Consider the following 17,414-nt stretch of genomic DNA (forward strand, 5'->3'; position numbering starts at 1 on the left):
GTCACCCCCAGTTGTGGCTCGGGCGGGCAGTACGGAGTAAACGTGCTGCCAGGTCTATCCTGTAATTGGTGTTGATGTTCGTGCTGCAATTGAAGCTGGTGCTTCTTGTCGCCTCTAATGTGAGCGCTGAAATGGGCACATCGAAAGAATGTGGCGAGATGGTCTTCGGTAAATGCCATCGCAGGTCAGCAGTTGCCAGCAACGTCCACAAGTCCAGGGCTCAGCGAGTCATTCACATCAGATTGATGAATTCATTTGATTCTTGCCATTTCCTCTCCAGTACTCCCTCCATACCCCCCCCCCCAAATTCCTCCAAGCGCCACTAGGAACATGAGCATCATCGAACGAAGAATGACGTAGGCAGTATGAGCATGATCAAGATAAGATACGGGGACTCTAAGGAATGTGAAGGGGAAGTCGTAACTAAATCCCGGTCAGTGACCGTACTCTGTATCGTCTAGCTTCTGAAGATCACTAGCTTGTGATAGTAACATAGAACCACTTTGTATAGGCTACATAGGCTCGCCTTTTTAGGAGGCGATGACGCGATGTACTTGTACCCGACAACATCGGATGACGTCGCAGCGGGAGCGGCTTACAATTATGCAGAAATCAGTGGGTGTCTTCAATTGCTCCATGATGACCCACGCTAAATTCCAAACGAGAGAAACCTTGTGGAGTGATGATGGATTTTGTTTCAAAGCCTCTTCTCTGAGGTTTGCCACTCTCGTCATAAGCCCTTTCTTTTTCCGCAAGCGTCCAATCAAGGAAAAGTCTTTCCTTTTGCAGGGACTGGGCATCATTCGTAGGAGGGAAGCACGATGAAGTGTGTTGCCCTGAAGAAACGAACCGTAATCATCACTTTAGAGACATCTTTTGAGTTAGACCCTCCCTTCAGCGTCATAGCAGACTGCCAGGGTAAAACCTTCTGTCGATGCAATGTCGGGGTCGAGGGCCCTCGAAGTAGTTGTTTAGATTCTTGTGGCTTCTGCTATCCTGGATGATCTCTCCTAAGATGGAAACATGGGAAATCTGGATATTCTGGAAAGACCGCCCTGCTCTGGTTTTTCGACATGCAAATTCTATGCATTCTCAACTGGGGTGTTAATGGCGATCTGTTCCCCACAAGGGTCAAGCTTAATGATGTGCAGCATTATCACTACCCTGTAAATTGGTGCCCCGCCTTCCATCTTGGGAAGTTCATGGAGGGGTAGAGGGGCAATTTTTGATTTTTTTTTGCCCAAATACTTTTCCACGGCGGCTTCCAGTTCGACTCTCCACTGCGTGCGCTCGCTCGTTTCGGTAATACTAACACCATTATTTTACATCAAGCTCTCAATTTTTGGGTCTTGATGGAGATCTTCCATTCCATTGATTGTCACTCCTTGAACCCAATGGCTCTGTCTTGAAGGAGGAACATCCAAGTGTAGATTGCCGTCCATCTTTTCTCGACCATGGAGCTCTGGCGCAATGATGAAGCCGAATTGGTATATTCGGATCTACTCTCAAGACGCGAAGAGCTGGCCGAAAAGTTGGCCGATGAGCCGTATGATGCTCTGACCTACCTCGAACGCGCGGCTGTCCATCTCAACCTAGACTACCCCGATCTTGCTTCTGGGGATGCTTATCGAGCATTGCTGCTAACCGACGATGTGTTGGATGATGCAGCGGAGTATCACGAGCAAGCGAGGGAGGCCTTCGAGGGCCACGCCAATAATCTCGACATCTCTAAGGGGACTGGCGCCGAGGAGGCACTTGAGAAGCTGGCGAAGAGCTGCTCCCTGAGAGCGTATGAACTCCTCTCGACAAGTCTCTACCAGGTTGGATGTTTAAAAAGTGCTTACGACTTTTGCGAGCGGGGTCTAGAGATAGACCCTGGGCATCAAGAGCTCAAAGCCACCAAGGACCACATACTTGAAACCGGACGCCAAAGGCTCAGGCGGGAGGATGTGATTGGTGATGATCTGCCGGATTGGGGTCTTGCCCGCAGAGAGGTATACCCCTGGAACAGCCACGAAGCGGATAGGTATTCACAGGAGACCTTGGACTTACTCAACTCCAAATTACGCGAAATGGCGCCCAAATGCTCAGTCAGGGCCACCGAACTTCCCGTACTCACTGAGGAGGCGGGCCCAGACGGGACCAACAAAACTACGACATGTCTCCAGCTCGGGCTCTTTGCGGATGAAGACATTGCTCCCGGTGAGGCGGTATTGAAAGAATATAGTCTTTTGACGGCAAATAATCGATTCCAGGATTTATTATGCGACGCTTGTGGTGAAGAACTGCCTCGCCTCGGAGATAGCAATGGCGAGTCGGTCAACTGCCCCGAATGTTACGACACTGTCTTCTGTAGCTCGTTTTGTTTCGAGCAGGCGCAGGAGAAGTACCATCCAGCGGTATGCGAGAAGGAGGTTGACTCCATCGGCAAGGATCCAAAGCACAAGGAGGCGGACGAGAGGTTACACATGCTACTTCTTGCACGAGTCCTCGCCATGGCTGCCTGCCAAGAGGTCCATCCCCTCGATATCTTAGAGGTGAAGTACATCTGGGGCGATTTTGTCCCGACGGCCGAGGTCGTCAAGATGGAGCGGCAAATTACACCCCCTGCCAACTGGACGCTCCCCTTCAGCTTCGAGTACAACGTGAAAATGCCACTCCATTTCCTCGAAAAAATGGACTACGACATCTACAGCCACCTATCCGAATACGACGTCTGGGTCTTCAACACCCTGTACGCCAAATTCCGCGGCACGGCCTCGGCGAGGAAGAACCCGCGCGATGGCCGCCCCGAAGTGGCCGCCGTCCACCCCTTCTGGTGCCTCGCCAACCACGACTGCGACCCTAACGTGACGTGGGAATGGGGAGGTCGCATGACTCTTTGGGCGAGAGAGAAGCGCGTCGTTGGGGACTTGCCGGGTGGGATACGGAAGGGGGAGGAGATTTTGAATCATTATTGCGATCTTGGACTTCCGGCGAAGGATCGAAGGGAGTGGATGTTGGGGAGCCTTGGGGGGTTGTGTATGTGTAAACGGTGTCAAGAGGAGGAGGCTCAGGCTAATGAGATCTAAGGTTCGGTGAGGAGTACCTCGGAGAGATACCACGTTGATGCCTAGCTAGGTGGATGCGAAGGGAAAGGGCATTCTTCCGGCAGGTTACATGAAAGTTTAGAACAATACCTCTCCTATGGGGCTTTCCAAGTCTGGGTTATATAATGCACCTCGTTTGAGTCGAATATTGAAGGATTCCCGTCACATTTAGAGAGATGAATAAACGAGAGAACCCGAGACGGAACCCATTTTGAAGAGGTGAAACAGTTGCAGTTGCCTTGTTCTTTATACAGTTATGGCAAGGGAGAGCAAGTCGAACATGATATTCTGAAAGTCGAACGGTACTGTCCTGGCATATCTACCCTTCCCCATCGCCATCTTCACCCGCTCCCTTCTCTTCCTCATCACACGGATAGGGCGCCGGCAAAACACAATGATGCGAAGGCCAAACCCCACACTTCGTACACGTATACAAACTCTTCCCCTCCTCACACGCCTCGCAACTGTACTCGGTCCTCTCCCCGCCTTCTCTCGTCTGATACACGAACGTGACGCCGGGGCGCCTATTTTCGCGGATCCAGTCCTCGAGATCGGAACATTGCAGCGCAACGGGGTCGTCGCAGTTTGTTTCGGACTCGGTGACGGTGCAGGTCGTGCAGGCGCATTCTTCGGAGAGGGAGGAGGGGCCGCAGGTTGTTGTGGTTCCGGTTATGAGTGGGGGGAGGAGTTGGCGGGGGCGGAGGTTCGTAGCGGTGGCTGTTGCTGCAAGGGATAGAGCTGCTATGGAGAGCCTCATATTTCTTTTCCCTTCCCTTTTTCTTTTTTTTTTTTTTCCTTTTTTGGTCCTGTCTGTTGTTGAGTGTTAAGGTGGAGATATTGGGATACAGGTGAGGAAGGGAGTTCTCTGAGAAATATGCCGCCGTCGGTCGTGAACTTGTTTCCCGGTTTTCATTACTAGATCTACGAAGGATAGTAATCAAGGTGTGTCTGGAATTAACTTCGAGGATCTGTACCTGGCTTAATGATTCTTCAGAGACTCTCATTGACCAATCTCTGGTCCAGGAAGTGGTTTTCTCTCTCTGAGGCGCGGATTAAGGATTCGATGGGTTTTTTGCCTGATCCTACGGAGCGGCTAAATACGCCCACCACGCACGCAATGAGAGTAAGGCTACTAGATATAACGCGTCTCAGGCTTTGCATTCAGTATGAGGTATGTCAGGTTGTCTTGGGCAGAAGACAGGCTCCGGTTTCACGACCGATGTGAGGTCTGATTGCGAGAGAGCTCTCTTTCCAGCCTTGATTTTCTTAGTGCTTGGGAGCATGACCATGCTTGGCCGGTTTTGCTACTACACACGGACGAGGCTATAATATCTCCTCCTCGGTCTCAGGATCTGTATAGATCTCATGCGAGGCTATGGTTAGTAGGCCTGAAGTGGAAAAGAAAGAAGCTGCTCCGATCTTGATCCGGTATCCAAGTCGTGATCGGAGCCGGGCGGCGTAGCTCGGCCGAACGGGGTCTCCGGGGCCAAGGTCCCGGAACTCGGGCAGAGCTTCGGTCTAAACATGGCCGAGGTAGAGACCGTCTTTTTCGGCCTCGGGATACATCCTAATAACTTCAAATCTCATTCATTCAGTTTCTAATGCTGCTGGTCTCTCTCTATATAGTCTAAGATGAAGATGTACCTATCTATCCTAGAGAAAATGTACCAAGTCGGAAGGGTCAAATGAGAACAGCCGACGAGGCGCAACAATTTTTTTTCTTTTTCCCTCTTTTTTTTTTCTTTCTTTTCTTTTTTCCTAGCATCTGCCCTGTCCACTCCTCAAGGCATTCTTGCTTTTCTATGAATTGCTTCGGGGTCCTTGAGTAGATCCCAGCTGCGTAAACTACGTTTCAACATGTTCGGAGTTCGAACCGCCCTTTAGATCTTTTCTTCCACCCATTGAAGATATTCGCCGTCTTAGCATTTACAGAGGACAGGCCATCTTCTCTTGTCTCCTCGACAGAGTGAGAGAGATCTCTTCCGGAATGAGGAGAGGCATCTCCAGACTACCTGCATTTGGGGACATTCTATTAAGAGGGGTTTCATACGTGTACGCTATGAAATCTCGCAGGGTTTCTCCACACCCGGCTTTCGGGAAATCCTACAACGAAAACCCCCCTGGGGATTTCCCACGAACGCACGCCAAGAGGATCACCCGAGCGAAAAAAGAGCCCAGGGCACATGCCAGAACGGCGCCGACGGGCTTGGCAGGAGCCGCTAAGGAGCTTGAGGGTGGTAGCGCGTGCGCTGGACGTGGAGAAGCGAAGCGAAGTTTTGCTTTGAGAAAGCGGGGAATCGAGGGATCCTCGTGGCGAATCGATCGAGGCGTCTCAATAGATCTGGTAAGCTACTTTGGACTAGTACGAAAGGTATCCTAAGAACAAGTGCTTATGGCAGATGGGCGGGGTCCGGAAGTCCGTTTCTTTTTGGCGACCGGAAGGGTGGGCTGCCCCGGGTCAAAACATGGGCTGGGGCTGTTAACACGTACGTGGACACCACTTTGTGTCTGTCCAAGTGAGGTTCCAGGCCTGGGCACGGTCTTCTTGATCTTCAGCCAGGCCAGTCGGAAAGAAGGGCAGAACGCAACACACGAAATAACAAGGGGCTGTTCCGCATAGTATTCGCAGACCACGGCTAAGAAACGCGGTAACACTAGCCTTAAGGCTCACTCATCCTTTTAGACAGCCCAGATCTAGGAATTTACCAAACGGGCGGAAATGGGCTCTTGGCAAAACAAGATGTTGCCAATGCGGGCAGGCCATGGCAGGGAGCGGACGGCCGGGGCAAAAATCCTTCAAAGTACTTCGTACATGCGAAGCAGTAATAACACGTAGAAGAGGGTCGAAGCAACAAGCAATCCTGAACCCCAATGCCAAGAATGCTGATGTGGAGAGAAGAATTCAAAAAGGTGAGAGGGGGTAAAGAGGGGGAAAGCAAAGAAAAAGCCAAGGCCTATAAGGATGCGGGACAGACTTGGCTTTCACGGACCAGATTTGGCCTTTCGGGGGAGATGGTTCCATTTTTTGGGCCATCTCGTGTGTAGTGTAGTCGAGTCGAGGAGCATGGGATAATAATACCCTGCATTTTGGGAGTGGTTGTGTATTTTTCTCGGCGATCACGAAGAAAAAGCTTGGCTTTTGGGGGGTTTCACTCTTTTTCTGCGGTCGAACGGGAATTGCGGTTACATGGATGGAATGGGAATGGGCTGGGGATATCTTGCATGTCTCGGCGCCGGCGACGCGTGGCGGAGAGCTTTTCTCCTGCCACTGAGAGTGAAGATTGTGTCGATGTTGAGGTCTGGCCGGCAGGAATGAGGGGAGCCAAGGCTCTCCAACTTGTAGTAGATGTAGGTCCTTTCACTAGTCGAGATCAAGAGGTAATAAATAGCCAGCCGTGCAATGATCCTCCGCCACTACAGACACTACCAGTATTTATCAAGATCACTCGTGCCCAGTTTGGTGTCCTCGACTGTTCAATCTTGTCTGTCGTCCGTCAACAGCCCCTATAGTTCCACCGTAGCTGGCAAAGGTGTAACGACGGCAGCACAATTGTCGTTTTACAGCAGGTCTCACAGGCCAGACGCAGCAATTCATAAGAGCGGACAGGCAACGACCCCACCCCGAAGTCGCCATCAAAAATTTTGCTGCTCAAATCCTCCCCCCACTTCTTCCGTCGTCTCGGCGGCACCTCGAACTCGACTGATCGGTTCTCAGCGCCGTCGAATGCAATTGTATCAATTGTATCGAAATGTGCAAAACTCCTTAACTCGTTGAGAGAGACGTGGTCCCGAAATGTACTCACGTACTACTTTTCCTTAGTAACGTGCCATCAGGTGACAGGGGTTAATAAGAAGGTCCAAACCCACTCAAACCCACCCCCTCCAATGTCGTCGACCATCGGATGGACAATGACGGGAAACAACGAAAAAAAAGCTTCACAGCCACGATCAATAGTGCTAGTGTGGGCGATGCCAAGACTCTTCTCAGGAATGCCAAGACTTGGCGGTCTTGGCGCTACCCAAGAGGCGACATGAGTCTCTATCAGGGTCCGGGTACCTTTAGCCAAACTTGGTACCCCGCAACCCGCCGTAAAATGTGCCTGCCGAGGAAGAACCTTGTGGCAATATGGTACAACAGCCTGTTATAGCTGGAATACCTAACCCGCCAGTGACCAACGCCAAGACTTTGCCAAGACTTTGCCAAGACCCTCATCGAACTGCATCACTTGGGGATAAAGGACGCCCTTATCCCCAGAAACTTGTCGCATTCCTTCCCCTTTGCCAGAACAGCAACATATGCATCCGACAGTCCTTCAAAAGCCGAACGTAACACCAACTCGACGAAATCCGTTTTTTTCCTTTTCAGATTCGTTTTCGAAGATTCTGTGCAGTTTCGCTGCGTCCACCACCGTGTGCATTCTGAACAGTGGCACTTACACATCAGGTGCCCAGTCTTAGTCAGCGACGAAACTTGACTCGCCGCATCCAAGTCAGGATCCCGAACCCGAGAAGGATTGCTTGAGAGCTTGGAAGTCAAAAGGAAAAGGACACCTCGAGAAACACGTGACTGAAGGACACTCCAATTTTCCGAATTTTAACCGCCGCAGCCGGAACGTTCGCGGAACCATGTCCACCTCACCCCAAGACCAGGCCGGCCAGGGCTCTTCTGGAAGCAGCTCTTCGCAGAGCAATACGCCAGCCCCTTCTACCGGTACTAGCGGCACTTCTCAGTCATCTTCATCACAGCAAGCTACTCCTGCTCAAGATGATAACCTCATCTGCAGGTGGAATGCTTGTAACCAAAAGTTCCAGACCGCAGAGGCTCTCTATGTAAGTCGTCAAATCTCATACTATATCAATGCGCCGGAGCTTTTGCTGACTTTGAAATAGGACCACCTCTGTGAGCGCCATGTTGGTCGTAAGAGCACCAACAACCTGAACTTGACCTGCCAGTGGAACCAATGCAGGACAACGACGGTTAAGAGAGATCACATCACATCTCACATCCGTGTTCATGTGCCGCTGAAGCCTCACAAGTGTGAGTTCTGCGGCAAGTCTTTCAAGAGACCGCAGGATCTCAAGAAGCACGTCAAGGTTGGTTTATTTTTCTCACATTTTTTGCCCATATATTTCTCCATATACCGGGGTATACTCACGCGCGATGTAAATCCAGACACATGCCGATGACTCTACGCTTGTAAGGTCACCTCCGGACCAGTCCAATGGTCTCAATGTATACAGAAATCAAGGAAGTAAGGGTACGCCTTTTTTTTGTCTCTGATTTTACGCTGTGCTTTTTGTAGCCTGTGTCTGTGTAAGAGAAAATGCTAACCCAACCCTTCTAGCTCCCTCCAGCTACTACGACCACAATGGCCAGATGAGGGGAAATCCGGCCGCTTTCCACCACCAGCCCACCCACCCCAGCTACTACGGCGCCCCCCAACCATCCACCAACTACGGACTGTATTTTAACCAGCAGCCCATGAGCGGTCCCCGCCACGACTATCTCGGCCACAACGCCGCCGGTGGCTTCGACAACCGCAAGCGCCAGATGGAGATGGTCGACAACTTCCTCGGAAGCGCCAAGAGACGCCAGGTAGAGCCCAACTCGTATGCCCAGATCAACCAGTCGCTCTTGCCGCTCCACGGGATGCTCTCCGTGTCTAACGGACCTCTGGCGCCTACGGGTGACTACATGCCTGGACCGGGACCCGGCATGCAGGGGCCTGTTGGCGGTGGTGGCGGCGGCGGTCCCGCACCCTCGGGTCCTGGGCCGTTGACGCAGAACTACTATCTCCCGCCTATGCCTAATGCCCGCACACAGAAGGACCTCATCCAACTTGACCAAATCCTGGAGCAGATGCAGACGACGGTGTACGAGCACGCCAACCAGGCCACACACGGAATCCACGTCGTCGGCAACAACACCGTCGACCTGCGCAACAGCCCCTCCCCCCCCATGACGCACCAGCGTGGTGGCCAAGCAGCAGCGGCAGGCACCGCCGCCGAGGGTTACAACACCGTCGTCCCCATCTCAACAGCACACATGGCCTCCCCTATCACGGCCGTCTCCTCCACGGGCACCCCCGCCGTCACGCCCCCCTCTAGCGCACTATCCTACACCTCAAGCCAATCCCCCAGTCCATCCACCTCGAGCATGTCCCCCCGCTCCTCCGTCACATACCCCAGCCTACCGGCCCTCAGCTCCGCCTTCCCGGGGCAATCCACAACGGCGACGCTGGGCCCCACTTTCGACATGGACGAGCGCCGCTACCACTCGGGCGGTCTCCTCCAGCGAGCCAACCACCCACCCTTGCGTTCCGTCCCCGAGATCCTCCGCGGACCCCCGCCCCCTCTCCCCCTGCCGCCTAAGTCGGCCCCGTCGCCCACCTCGCCGGGTCTCCGTGCTACTGATGCTCGCTCGCCCTCTGCCGAGTCCGATAACAGCGAGACGCGCGAGCGGGAGCTGAACTATGACAGATGGCTGGAGAATATGCGCACTATTGAGGAGATTCGCAAGTGGATTGGCGCGAGGCTTAAGAATGGGGATTATGAGCGGGAGTCGCCCAAGTCGCCTTCGCCTATGGACGTTGACGGGCATGATTCGAGGCCGAAGTTTAAGGCTGAGCCGGGTCTTTACCCTTCGCTTCGGATGCCTGGAAACTGAAAAAAAAGAACTCGATGGAACTTATCGCGTTAGGGTGTGTTAGTGGAAAATGTATATGCTAGTGGAGTGGAAAAAGAGGACGTGATGACTTTGACGGAATAACTTGGCGCTTTTTTCTCAAGTATAGGGTTTTCGTTTGTTTCTTTTCCTTTTCGGATGTTCATCTCTACTCTTTTCTTTATTTTACTCGGCTGTTCTCTATTTCATATCTCATTGTCAATAGGGGAGGGAGGACAGGAGTCAACGCAACGGACTCGAAACGGTGTTTATATCTCGACTTCATCTTATTTATTCTTCTCGTACTTTTCTTACATGTGGAGGGAATGGTTTCCTTCTCTTCCCCTTCTGAGGGTTTCTTTTTTATTTTATTTTATTTTATTTCCTACAATGGGTTCCTCGGGATAAGTTGGGGTTGGTTGGGCTTTCATTTCCGTACAAATATGCGGTTCGCAGCAGTATATCCAACTCCTTTAGTTTCCTCTCAACATGAATATGAGGGACAGGTATAAATTAGCCCATCATCTCTGTCTCTATATCTCTCCCTACTGTCCGAGTATCGTGGCAACTCCGTAAACCCATCACTTCTTCAGCTCTAATTTTAGCCCTCCGCAAACTTCCTCACCCTCCCTCACCGGAACCTTTTTTTAAGATTTACGGGACAGAAAGTCTCCGAGAGATCCCCCCCAGAAGGCGAGGAAACATATCTTGGGCCTTGGACCCCCAAAACAATCGAAAACTCGTTAAGGTTCGCCCCTGACGGTCATTCGCTCCCACGACCAGCTGAGCGAATTACGAAGCAATTACAGCAGTGTACATGCAATTAGGTCCATAATTATCGCATCGCAGACTAGTTTAGTTTACATACAGAAAAAGGAACAAAGACAGATGACGCAAACGTCCCATCGCCAACTCCGAGTTCGGCCTCGGCTCAGTGCTTCTAATGTCGTCATCCCGCTCCTCAACAAGCATGAGTCAAGGCATGGATAGATTCACGACGTCGTAATACTTCAATGAATGAGTCAAGATATAGCACACGAAACGAAAATGAGAGGCAAAAAGTCAAGTGCAAGGGAAACAGAAAACGAGATGTTCTCGTAAGGCTTTTCATTTCTTGTCAAGGTCTGAAGGTTTTCTTCCTTTTTTTCTTTTTTTCTTTTTTACTCCAAAGAAATACTCTCAGAACTTCGGGGGAAAAACTTTTGTAAGACTGATGAAGCGAGAAAAGAAGCAAAGAATGCTATGATTTGCTTCACATCCTGAACCCTTCTCTGTCCAAATAATTCCTGTTCCCTTGCCTTCTTCCGCTCTTCCTCCTCGTCATCCCGAACCCTATCAATAGCAAAGCCCTGCTTCAAGTCCGGTTGGTACAAGTACCTGGATAAGCTTTCTGCTTCCTTCACATGTGCCTGTGCTAGAGTTTGCCCGCTCCCCAACCAGCATCTTCTAGAAATTCTAGCCGATGCTTCCGTCAGCCACCTTCGCATTCAATAGGAACACTCCTTCCACCCACTGAAACCACCCCATCCACCCTTAGACCTCGTAGCGAGATCGTGTCATTCGTCGTATCTGAGAAAGGATTCATCAAAAAAAGAATCTGTCCTCTCATCGATCACATTAAAATACGTAGAAGGGGCAAAAAAAAGGAAAAAAAGAATAAAAAAGAAGGCGCGACCGGACAAGCCAAAAGACGACACCGAAAAAAAAGGCAACAGGTGCAAGCAAACACCACTTCAGATGAGCCGCCACTTGAACACATCTGTGAGACCCGGAGACCCCCACTCCACAATCTCCACCCGGCGATCTGGTCTTCGACAAGATGAGGCGCTGCGTTCCAGCATTGCGCTCTCCGAAATAAACCGGGTGTGAGAGGGAGCGTGGATGTGTAGTTTTCCCCGGGTGTGCCGCCAACATATGAATCTCAAGGAGAAAATAGAGAGGTGGAAACCTCCTTCTCCATAGCCATCATTTGATCCGAGAGGTTGACCGTCTGTTGTTTGCACAAGAGCAGCCCGTAGGGTGCTCCTGCCACTAGACGCCGACCATCAGTCTCGCGATTGAGTTCCACACCACCAGAGCGTAGAATCCAGTTTGCAAGACAAAGCGCTAGGCAACATTTCGATCCTGTCGCTAGCGCTTCTGACGGACTCAAAGTATGATCCTTAGATCCCTCCAAAAGTCGAGGGCCCGCCCGCAAGGAAAAGAGCACACAAGATGCTTTCCGAATCCCCGATGATAATAGAAACACGGACCTTTCCCCCCCTTCAAAAAAAAAAAAAAAAAAAAAAAGATTAAAAAAACAAACCGCAAGACCGCCGTCCCATAATGCAAAGTTTGTGATAGTATGTGTGATAATGCGTGTTCGCGTGAGCTGTGAGCCCAAGCCAAGGCTTTCCCATAACCCGTCCAAGTAAAAATCCCCCGGCGGCCTTGAATCCTCCGCGCTAATGAGAAAGTTCCGAGACGCCGTTGTGTTGAATGAAAACGGACATGATGCAATAAGATTGATAAGAAAAAGAGATAGGGGTTTGTGTTGAAAGGAAAAAAAAGAGGAACCGCCCACAGTGTGTATGTGCTGCCGTGAACGACGAAATGTTTGGATGTCGGACGTAGATGGTTTGAGATAATGTTGAAGACGCGTGCGCGTCCATCTCAAACCATCTTGTATGGGTATTCGTCTGTGCCACGGCGCCGCCCTGGGCCGAGCCAGCCGTCCTCTTCAGAGCATTGTGGTAGTCGAAGAAGAAAAAAAAAATAAGGGGAGAGAGAGTGAGGAGACCCTGAGAAGAGAAAAAGATGATAAAAGTGAAGACCAAAATATCCTTCCAGCCCAATCATTTCGTGTCCTTTCACCCAAAACGCCACCCATGCCAAATTTGGGTATTATACAGAACGGAGTTGGAGGAGCGCCTCGACGGCAGCTCGCTCCTGCGCGTCGGAGGTAGATGCCAACGCAGAGAAGTCGATATTTGCGGGTTGCAGCGAGCGCGCCATGCCGGCTGTGGCCGAGAATGAACGAAGCCCACCGCCATTATATACATGCGGAGAGAGTTGGTTGCCGTCGGCGGCCGCCGCCGCTCGGTTCGGGTACGAGCCCGCACGAAGGGCCGCAGCGCCAATGGCGGCCCAGTCTTCGTCATCGGTGACATCGTCGGGATCATCGCCCATGACCATGTCGTCGTCGGGGGCTTCGGAGCACGAGGCTGAGGCCGAATCATCATCCAGTGACATGTTATCGGCTTCGTTCTCCGCCATGTAAATGTCGCGGTCGTCATGCGAGAAGACGACGGAGTCGCCCGTGCTAGATGACGACGGGTTAAGTCGGGACCTATCGACGGTCCTCAAGACACCGTTGGCAATAGGAATGCCCGATGCGACCGACGACTCGCGGCTGTTGGGAGGTGAGGCGCCCCTGTCGCGCGAGGGATAGCCGCGTTGCTTAGCATCCCACCTTCCCCAGCCCACCTTTTCAAACTCCACGTCTCCTTGCAAGCCTCCACCTTCTCCTCCCCGTCCCTCCAGTGCTCCTACTACTAGCCTTCGCGCCTTGGTTGGCGGGATTCCAGCGAAGCCAGGTACCGATGTGGTGAGGTAGCCCATGATGTGGCGAATGGCCAGAGGTCCGTGGTTGAGCAGGATCTCTGGAAGGTGGTACTTGGCCAGCATGGCGCTGGTGATGGCGCCGGCCGATTCAAAGGCAGCCAGGCCAGCCGACCGGTGACGATGGTGATCGTCGTCGTCCTGGAGATCCAGGTCCGAGTCGATGGGCTCGAGCTTCGCGGCTTTCTGTAGTTGGGCCTTGAGCCCGTGAGGAGGCAAGGCAGGAGAGATGGAGTTGGGAGGAGTCGGGAGAGGTTGAGATCGTGTCACAGCGCCAGGGACGCTCCGAGCCGCTACAGCAGTTAAGTTGTCTCGGCTCAAGGAGGCCATGGGAATATCGCGAGCAGATACCGGCGACGCCATATTGTTCCGTTAGGGTCAGATTAAGACGCTTTATGGATTCGAATTCTAAAGACAGTGAGATGTTAATTTTGAGCTTGTTGCAAAGTAGAGAGTGAGGCGACACGAAAAATTCAAATGTTGCCTCTTGGTGTGTATGTATGTATTTGTGTTGTTGTTGTGTTCTCGTCGTTGACAGGGAAGAAAGAAAATATTTAATCAAGCTTGAGTCACATCCAGAATGGACCGCGACTGAAGTCGGTATCCGAAGATAGGGGACTGCAAGGGAAGGGAAACAAGGGGGGAGATTAAGAGAATAGCGGTGGTTGCCTTACTGGGATAATTTGCGTCGAAACCGTCAAGGTTGGAAACAGTTCGAAAAATCGGACAAAAAAATTCAAAGTCAGGCGAGCGACCCAAAATTATCTTGATCCGACGGGGAAAAGGAGGCAAAGAAGGATAATGGAACTGTCCGGTAGAAGCTGGCGCGATAATCTGGACTGGTGACAGATGGCTCTCTCGAAAAGGAAACAAAAAAAAATTAAGTCGTGGTTTTGTTTTCTCGTTTGTTAGTTGCTTTGGGGAGAGAAAACAAAGGAGAAGGTTTGGCGAGGCGTCGCGGCGTTGCCATATGTATATACATAAACTACTTCATACGGGAGTGTTGAGTGTGGGTGGGAGTGGGAGTGGGAGTGGCAGGAGCAGAAGAGGGAGTGACTGGAACGATCGATGGAAGGGGAGGCCCTGCACAGGCTGCACAGGGAGAAGGGAGAATGCCAGGGAAAGCCGGGCACAGCGCAGCGCAGGCACACACTCTCTCGATACTCGCACTCACACTCACACACCAAACGTGCGAGTACTATTACAGATTGACGCATTCGACAAAAGAGTATCATTCATCATTTCCACAACCATGGGCTAGTCCTGCGCTGCAAATGGCTGCCCATGCCAATAGCTGGGGGCGACTATTTCCATCTACAAAGTAACCCATAATTAGTCTGATGAAAGTATCAAATTCTAGCACAAAACGGTACCCGAGTACAATTCCCCGACATCGATTTTGGCTAGGAAAGTCCTCTCCATCTCGCCTGACCAGTGTGACGACGACTTCTCCCCCGTTTCCTCCCCGATTCGGACCATTCCTGCGCCCTGATTCCAGTCATTCCAGCACGTTGTACCTGTTCTGGGCACAATTGATAAAGCAGGTACGGAGGATCAGGTGTTCGAGTACTCTAAAACCTTAGCGTCATGCGTGCTCTAGTGTGTATCCCGATACAATATCGACTTGATATCGAAGTACCTAGACTACTTTCATCGCGGAGAAATGGTTTCTCTTCCAGCTCCTTCCCTGGCTGTTGGCTCTTTCCTTTTCTCCAAGTACTTCGTACAGTAACGATGACGAGTAATACACGCATAACCGACTACACAAGTACTCAGAATGAGGTATACCGGTGACATTAAGCGTTTCGTGTAATGATATCACTCCTAGAGGGTATTAGTACAAAGTATAACTCTGTGCAAAGTATCAGAATGCCAAGTACACTACACCCATAATCTGGGGTGAGCATCGTATCCAGTACGTCTGCCGGCGGTGATTTCCTAGTGCCGAAACAAAGTATCCACAACTTCCGTCGCTCCCCGTGCCCTGCTCGCCTCGGGTATGTAGGTGTACACGTCAAGTATGGAGTGGCAGTGCTACGTACGATGAGGGCACCTTGGAGTGACCACTTCCCGGCACGGGCACTGGCCTGGCGGTGGTTTCCAGTCGGTTGTTGGGTACATGCAAGTATGAGGTACTGTACATGATACATGCGCGAGGCAAGCATTCAACCTTCCGGGCAAAAGAAATGGGAAAAGGAAAGTGCATGCAGGAAGCGAAGAGGCGGAACGGTCTTGGTAACTCGTATGGATGAAGTACGTATCTCGTACCCATCCCATCTCATCCGGGTACTCCGTAAGATTGTTCTGATGACGCTGATCAATTGTGCGTATCATTATTCTGGGACACTGCCTGGCTCTTTTTCACCAGCCAGACTCCGTATAGCACCAGAGCCCGTATAGCAAATAAATCCACTTTAAACAACAAACCGTCATTTACTTCGTAAAACAGCAATGGACCCGAGAGGGATCAGCTCGCAAAAAGGGTGTCACAAGGGCAGTCAAGAATAATAATACTTCCTCCGTGCCTTCGCGAATTATAGCATTTGAAGTATCGATAAGAGCCAGGGTTCAATAGTGAGTCAGAACAGACACTTATCGCCCAGCCAGCCGAACAAGGGCCTCTCCCCCAACTCTTTTCTGCTTGCTTCACTCACAGCTTCGTCTCCTCGCGTCTTTCTGGCGTGCAATGGCGTCGTAATTTCTCACAAAAAATCGAAACGTATGGAGAAATCTCCACCATCCTGCAAGTCAACCCGTCAACTCCCCCCCTCATCCTCAAGGGAATCCACTGGAGCTCTTGGAACTACTAGAGAAGCCCCATACTATTTTAGCACCCGAATAGGTCCCCATAGTTTCCCATCTCCTCCTCTTATCTACGGAAACTATTAATTTTCAAGCTCGATTTCGTTTTCCCCCGTTCTGTGTGTGCGCGGTTTTGTTAAATTTTTGTGTAGCGTCTCCGGTGGAGAGTCGTGCGAAGCCCTTTCTCTGCCCCCCGTGCCCTGCTTTGCGACATCGATAGGGCAGGGGGCAAAAGGCTTTTGGCGCCGGTTTCCCATCGTGACAGGAGCTGATCATTTATTCTAGCGGCTCACGATGCGGTTTTCAGAAATCCTGATTTCATCAGTATTCTGAGAGTATACATGAGCCGGACTAATGGGCTCTCGGGGGTGTTTCTATCGATCCGTCGGAAAACTGACCCGAGCCCGAGGAAGGGCAAAGGCACGATGACGCGCGTGGACCTGCCCTTTGACCCCAGATAAGAGAAGACAAAACAGAATCACTCTTTCTGCTCGACTGTTGAGGTTGCGCAAAGGGAAACTGCCTGGCTTGTGAAAATAATACGCCTAGCCCTAAACCCTCAGTTCTAGAAGCCCCCAAACGTAGGTACCATCGATTATCTTCAGAAACCCTCGAATCGTCATGTGAAGATGCCCGTTTTTATCTTGAAAGGCCAGCCACAATACCTTATCTCGTTGACCCCCGAGACACCCGGCTCGCAATCCGTCTGCAGATGTTCTTCATTGTCACTTGCAAGTTGCTTATCGGCCAAGCTGTTGCTCCCGGTCTAAGAAACGTACGGAAGAACCCGGAAAGGACAGGACCTCTCATCCATCAGCTACCATCGGATAAGCCACTCGGTTCTCAATCGCACGGGGTGTGTGTCTCAAAGTACACGACGCGGGAGGAGGGAGTGCGGGTATTGTCTGTTGTCTAAAAAAGTCGCGATGCTACTTCCCCGGTCTACGTACAGCTTGGATGATCCCATCAACGCATATCATCGCTATCATCGATCAAAATGGCTCAAAAAGGTAGTAAAACACAAAAATTAGCGCAAAAACCACAAACTACCACAAAAACAACATCGGTTGATCCCGAAAACCCCCCAATCAAGCCCTCAAGTTAGGGTTCGTGAACATGGGGTACGTGGTGATGCGCATTTTCCAGAGCAAAAAGCGCTGATCCGCCCTTTTTTCTCGTTTCCTCACTAGCTAAAAAGAGGTGTAAATGGACCGATACCTTCGCTCGTCCGAATTGGCAAGATGACAACCATCACGTTG

General features: G+C 51.2%; 1 protein-coding gene and 2 pseudogenes across 1 annotated transcript; 2 read left to right on the forward strand and 1 right to left on the reverse strand.

Annotated features, from left to right (window-relative positions):
• Positions 1 to 1,454: 1,454 nt before the first annotated feature.
• SAPIO_CDS0212 lies at positions 1,455 to 3,071 on the forward strand (annotated as a pseudogene; the record flags this gene model as incomplete).
• Positions 3,072 to 7,715: 4,644 nt separating this feature from the next.
• Positions 7,716 to 9,756, forward strand: SAPIO_CDS0213 (pH-response transcription factor pacC/RIM101; the record flags this gene model as incomplete). Its single annotated transcript, XM_016783045.1, has 4 exons — positions 7,716 to 7,919; positions 7,980 to 8,183; positions 8,263 to 8,347; positions 8,435 to 9,756. The coding sequence occupies 4 exons, from the start codon at positions 7,716 to 7,718 to the stop codon at positions 9,754 to 9,756; spliced, it is 1,815 nt and encodes a 604-aa protein (XP_016646678.1).
• Positions 9,757 to 12,636: 2,880 nt separating this feature from the next.
• On the reverse strand, positions 12,637 to 13,716 carry SAPIO_CDS0214 (annotated as a pseudogene; the record flags this gene model as incomplete).
• Positions 13,717 to 17,414: the final 3,698 nt, after the last annotated feature.

Source organism: Scedosporium apiospermum (genome assembly GCF_000732125.1).
Source record: "Scedosporium apiospermum strain IHEM 14462 chromosome Unknown SEQ_SAPIO_0011, whole genome shotgun sequence".
Lineage (NCBI taxonomy): Eukaryota > Fungi > Ascomycota > Sordariomycetes > Microascales > Microascaceae > Scedosporium > Scedosporium apiospermum.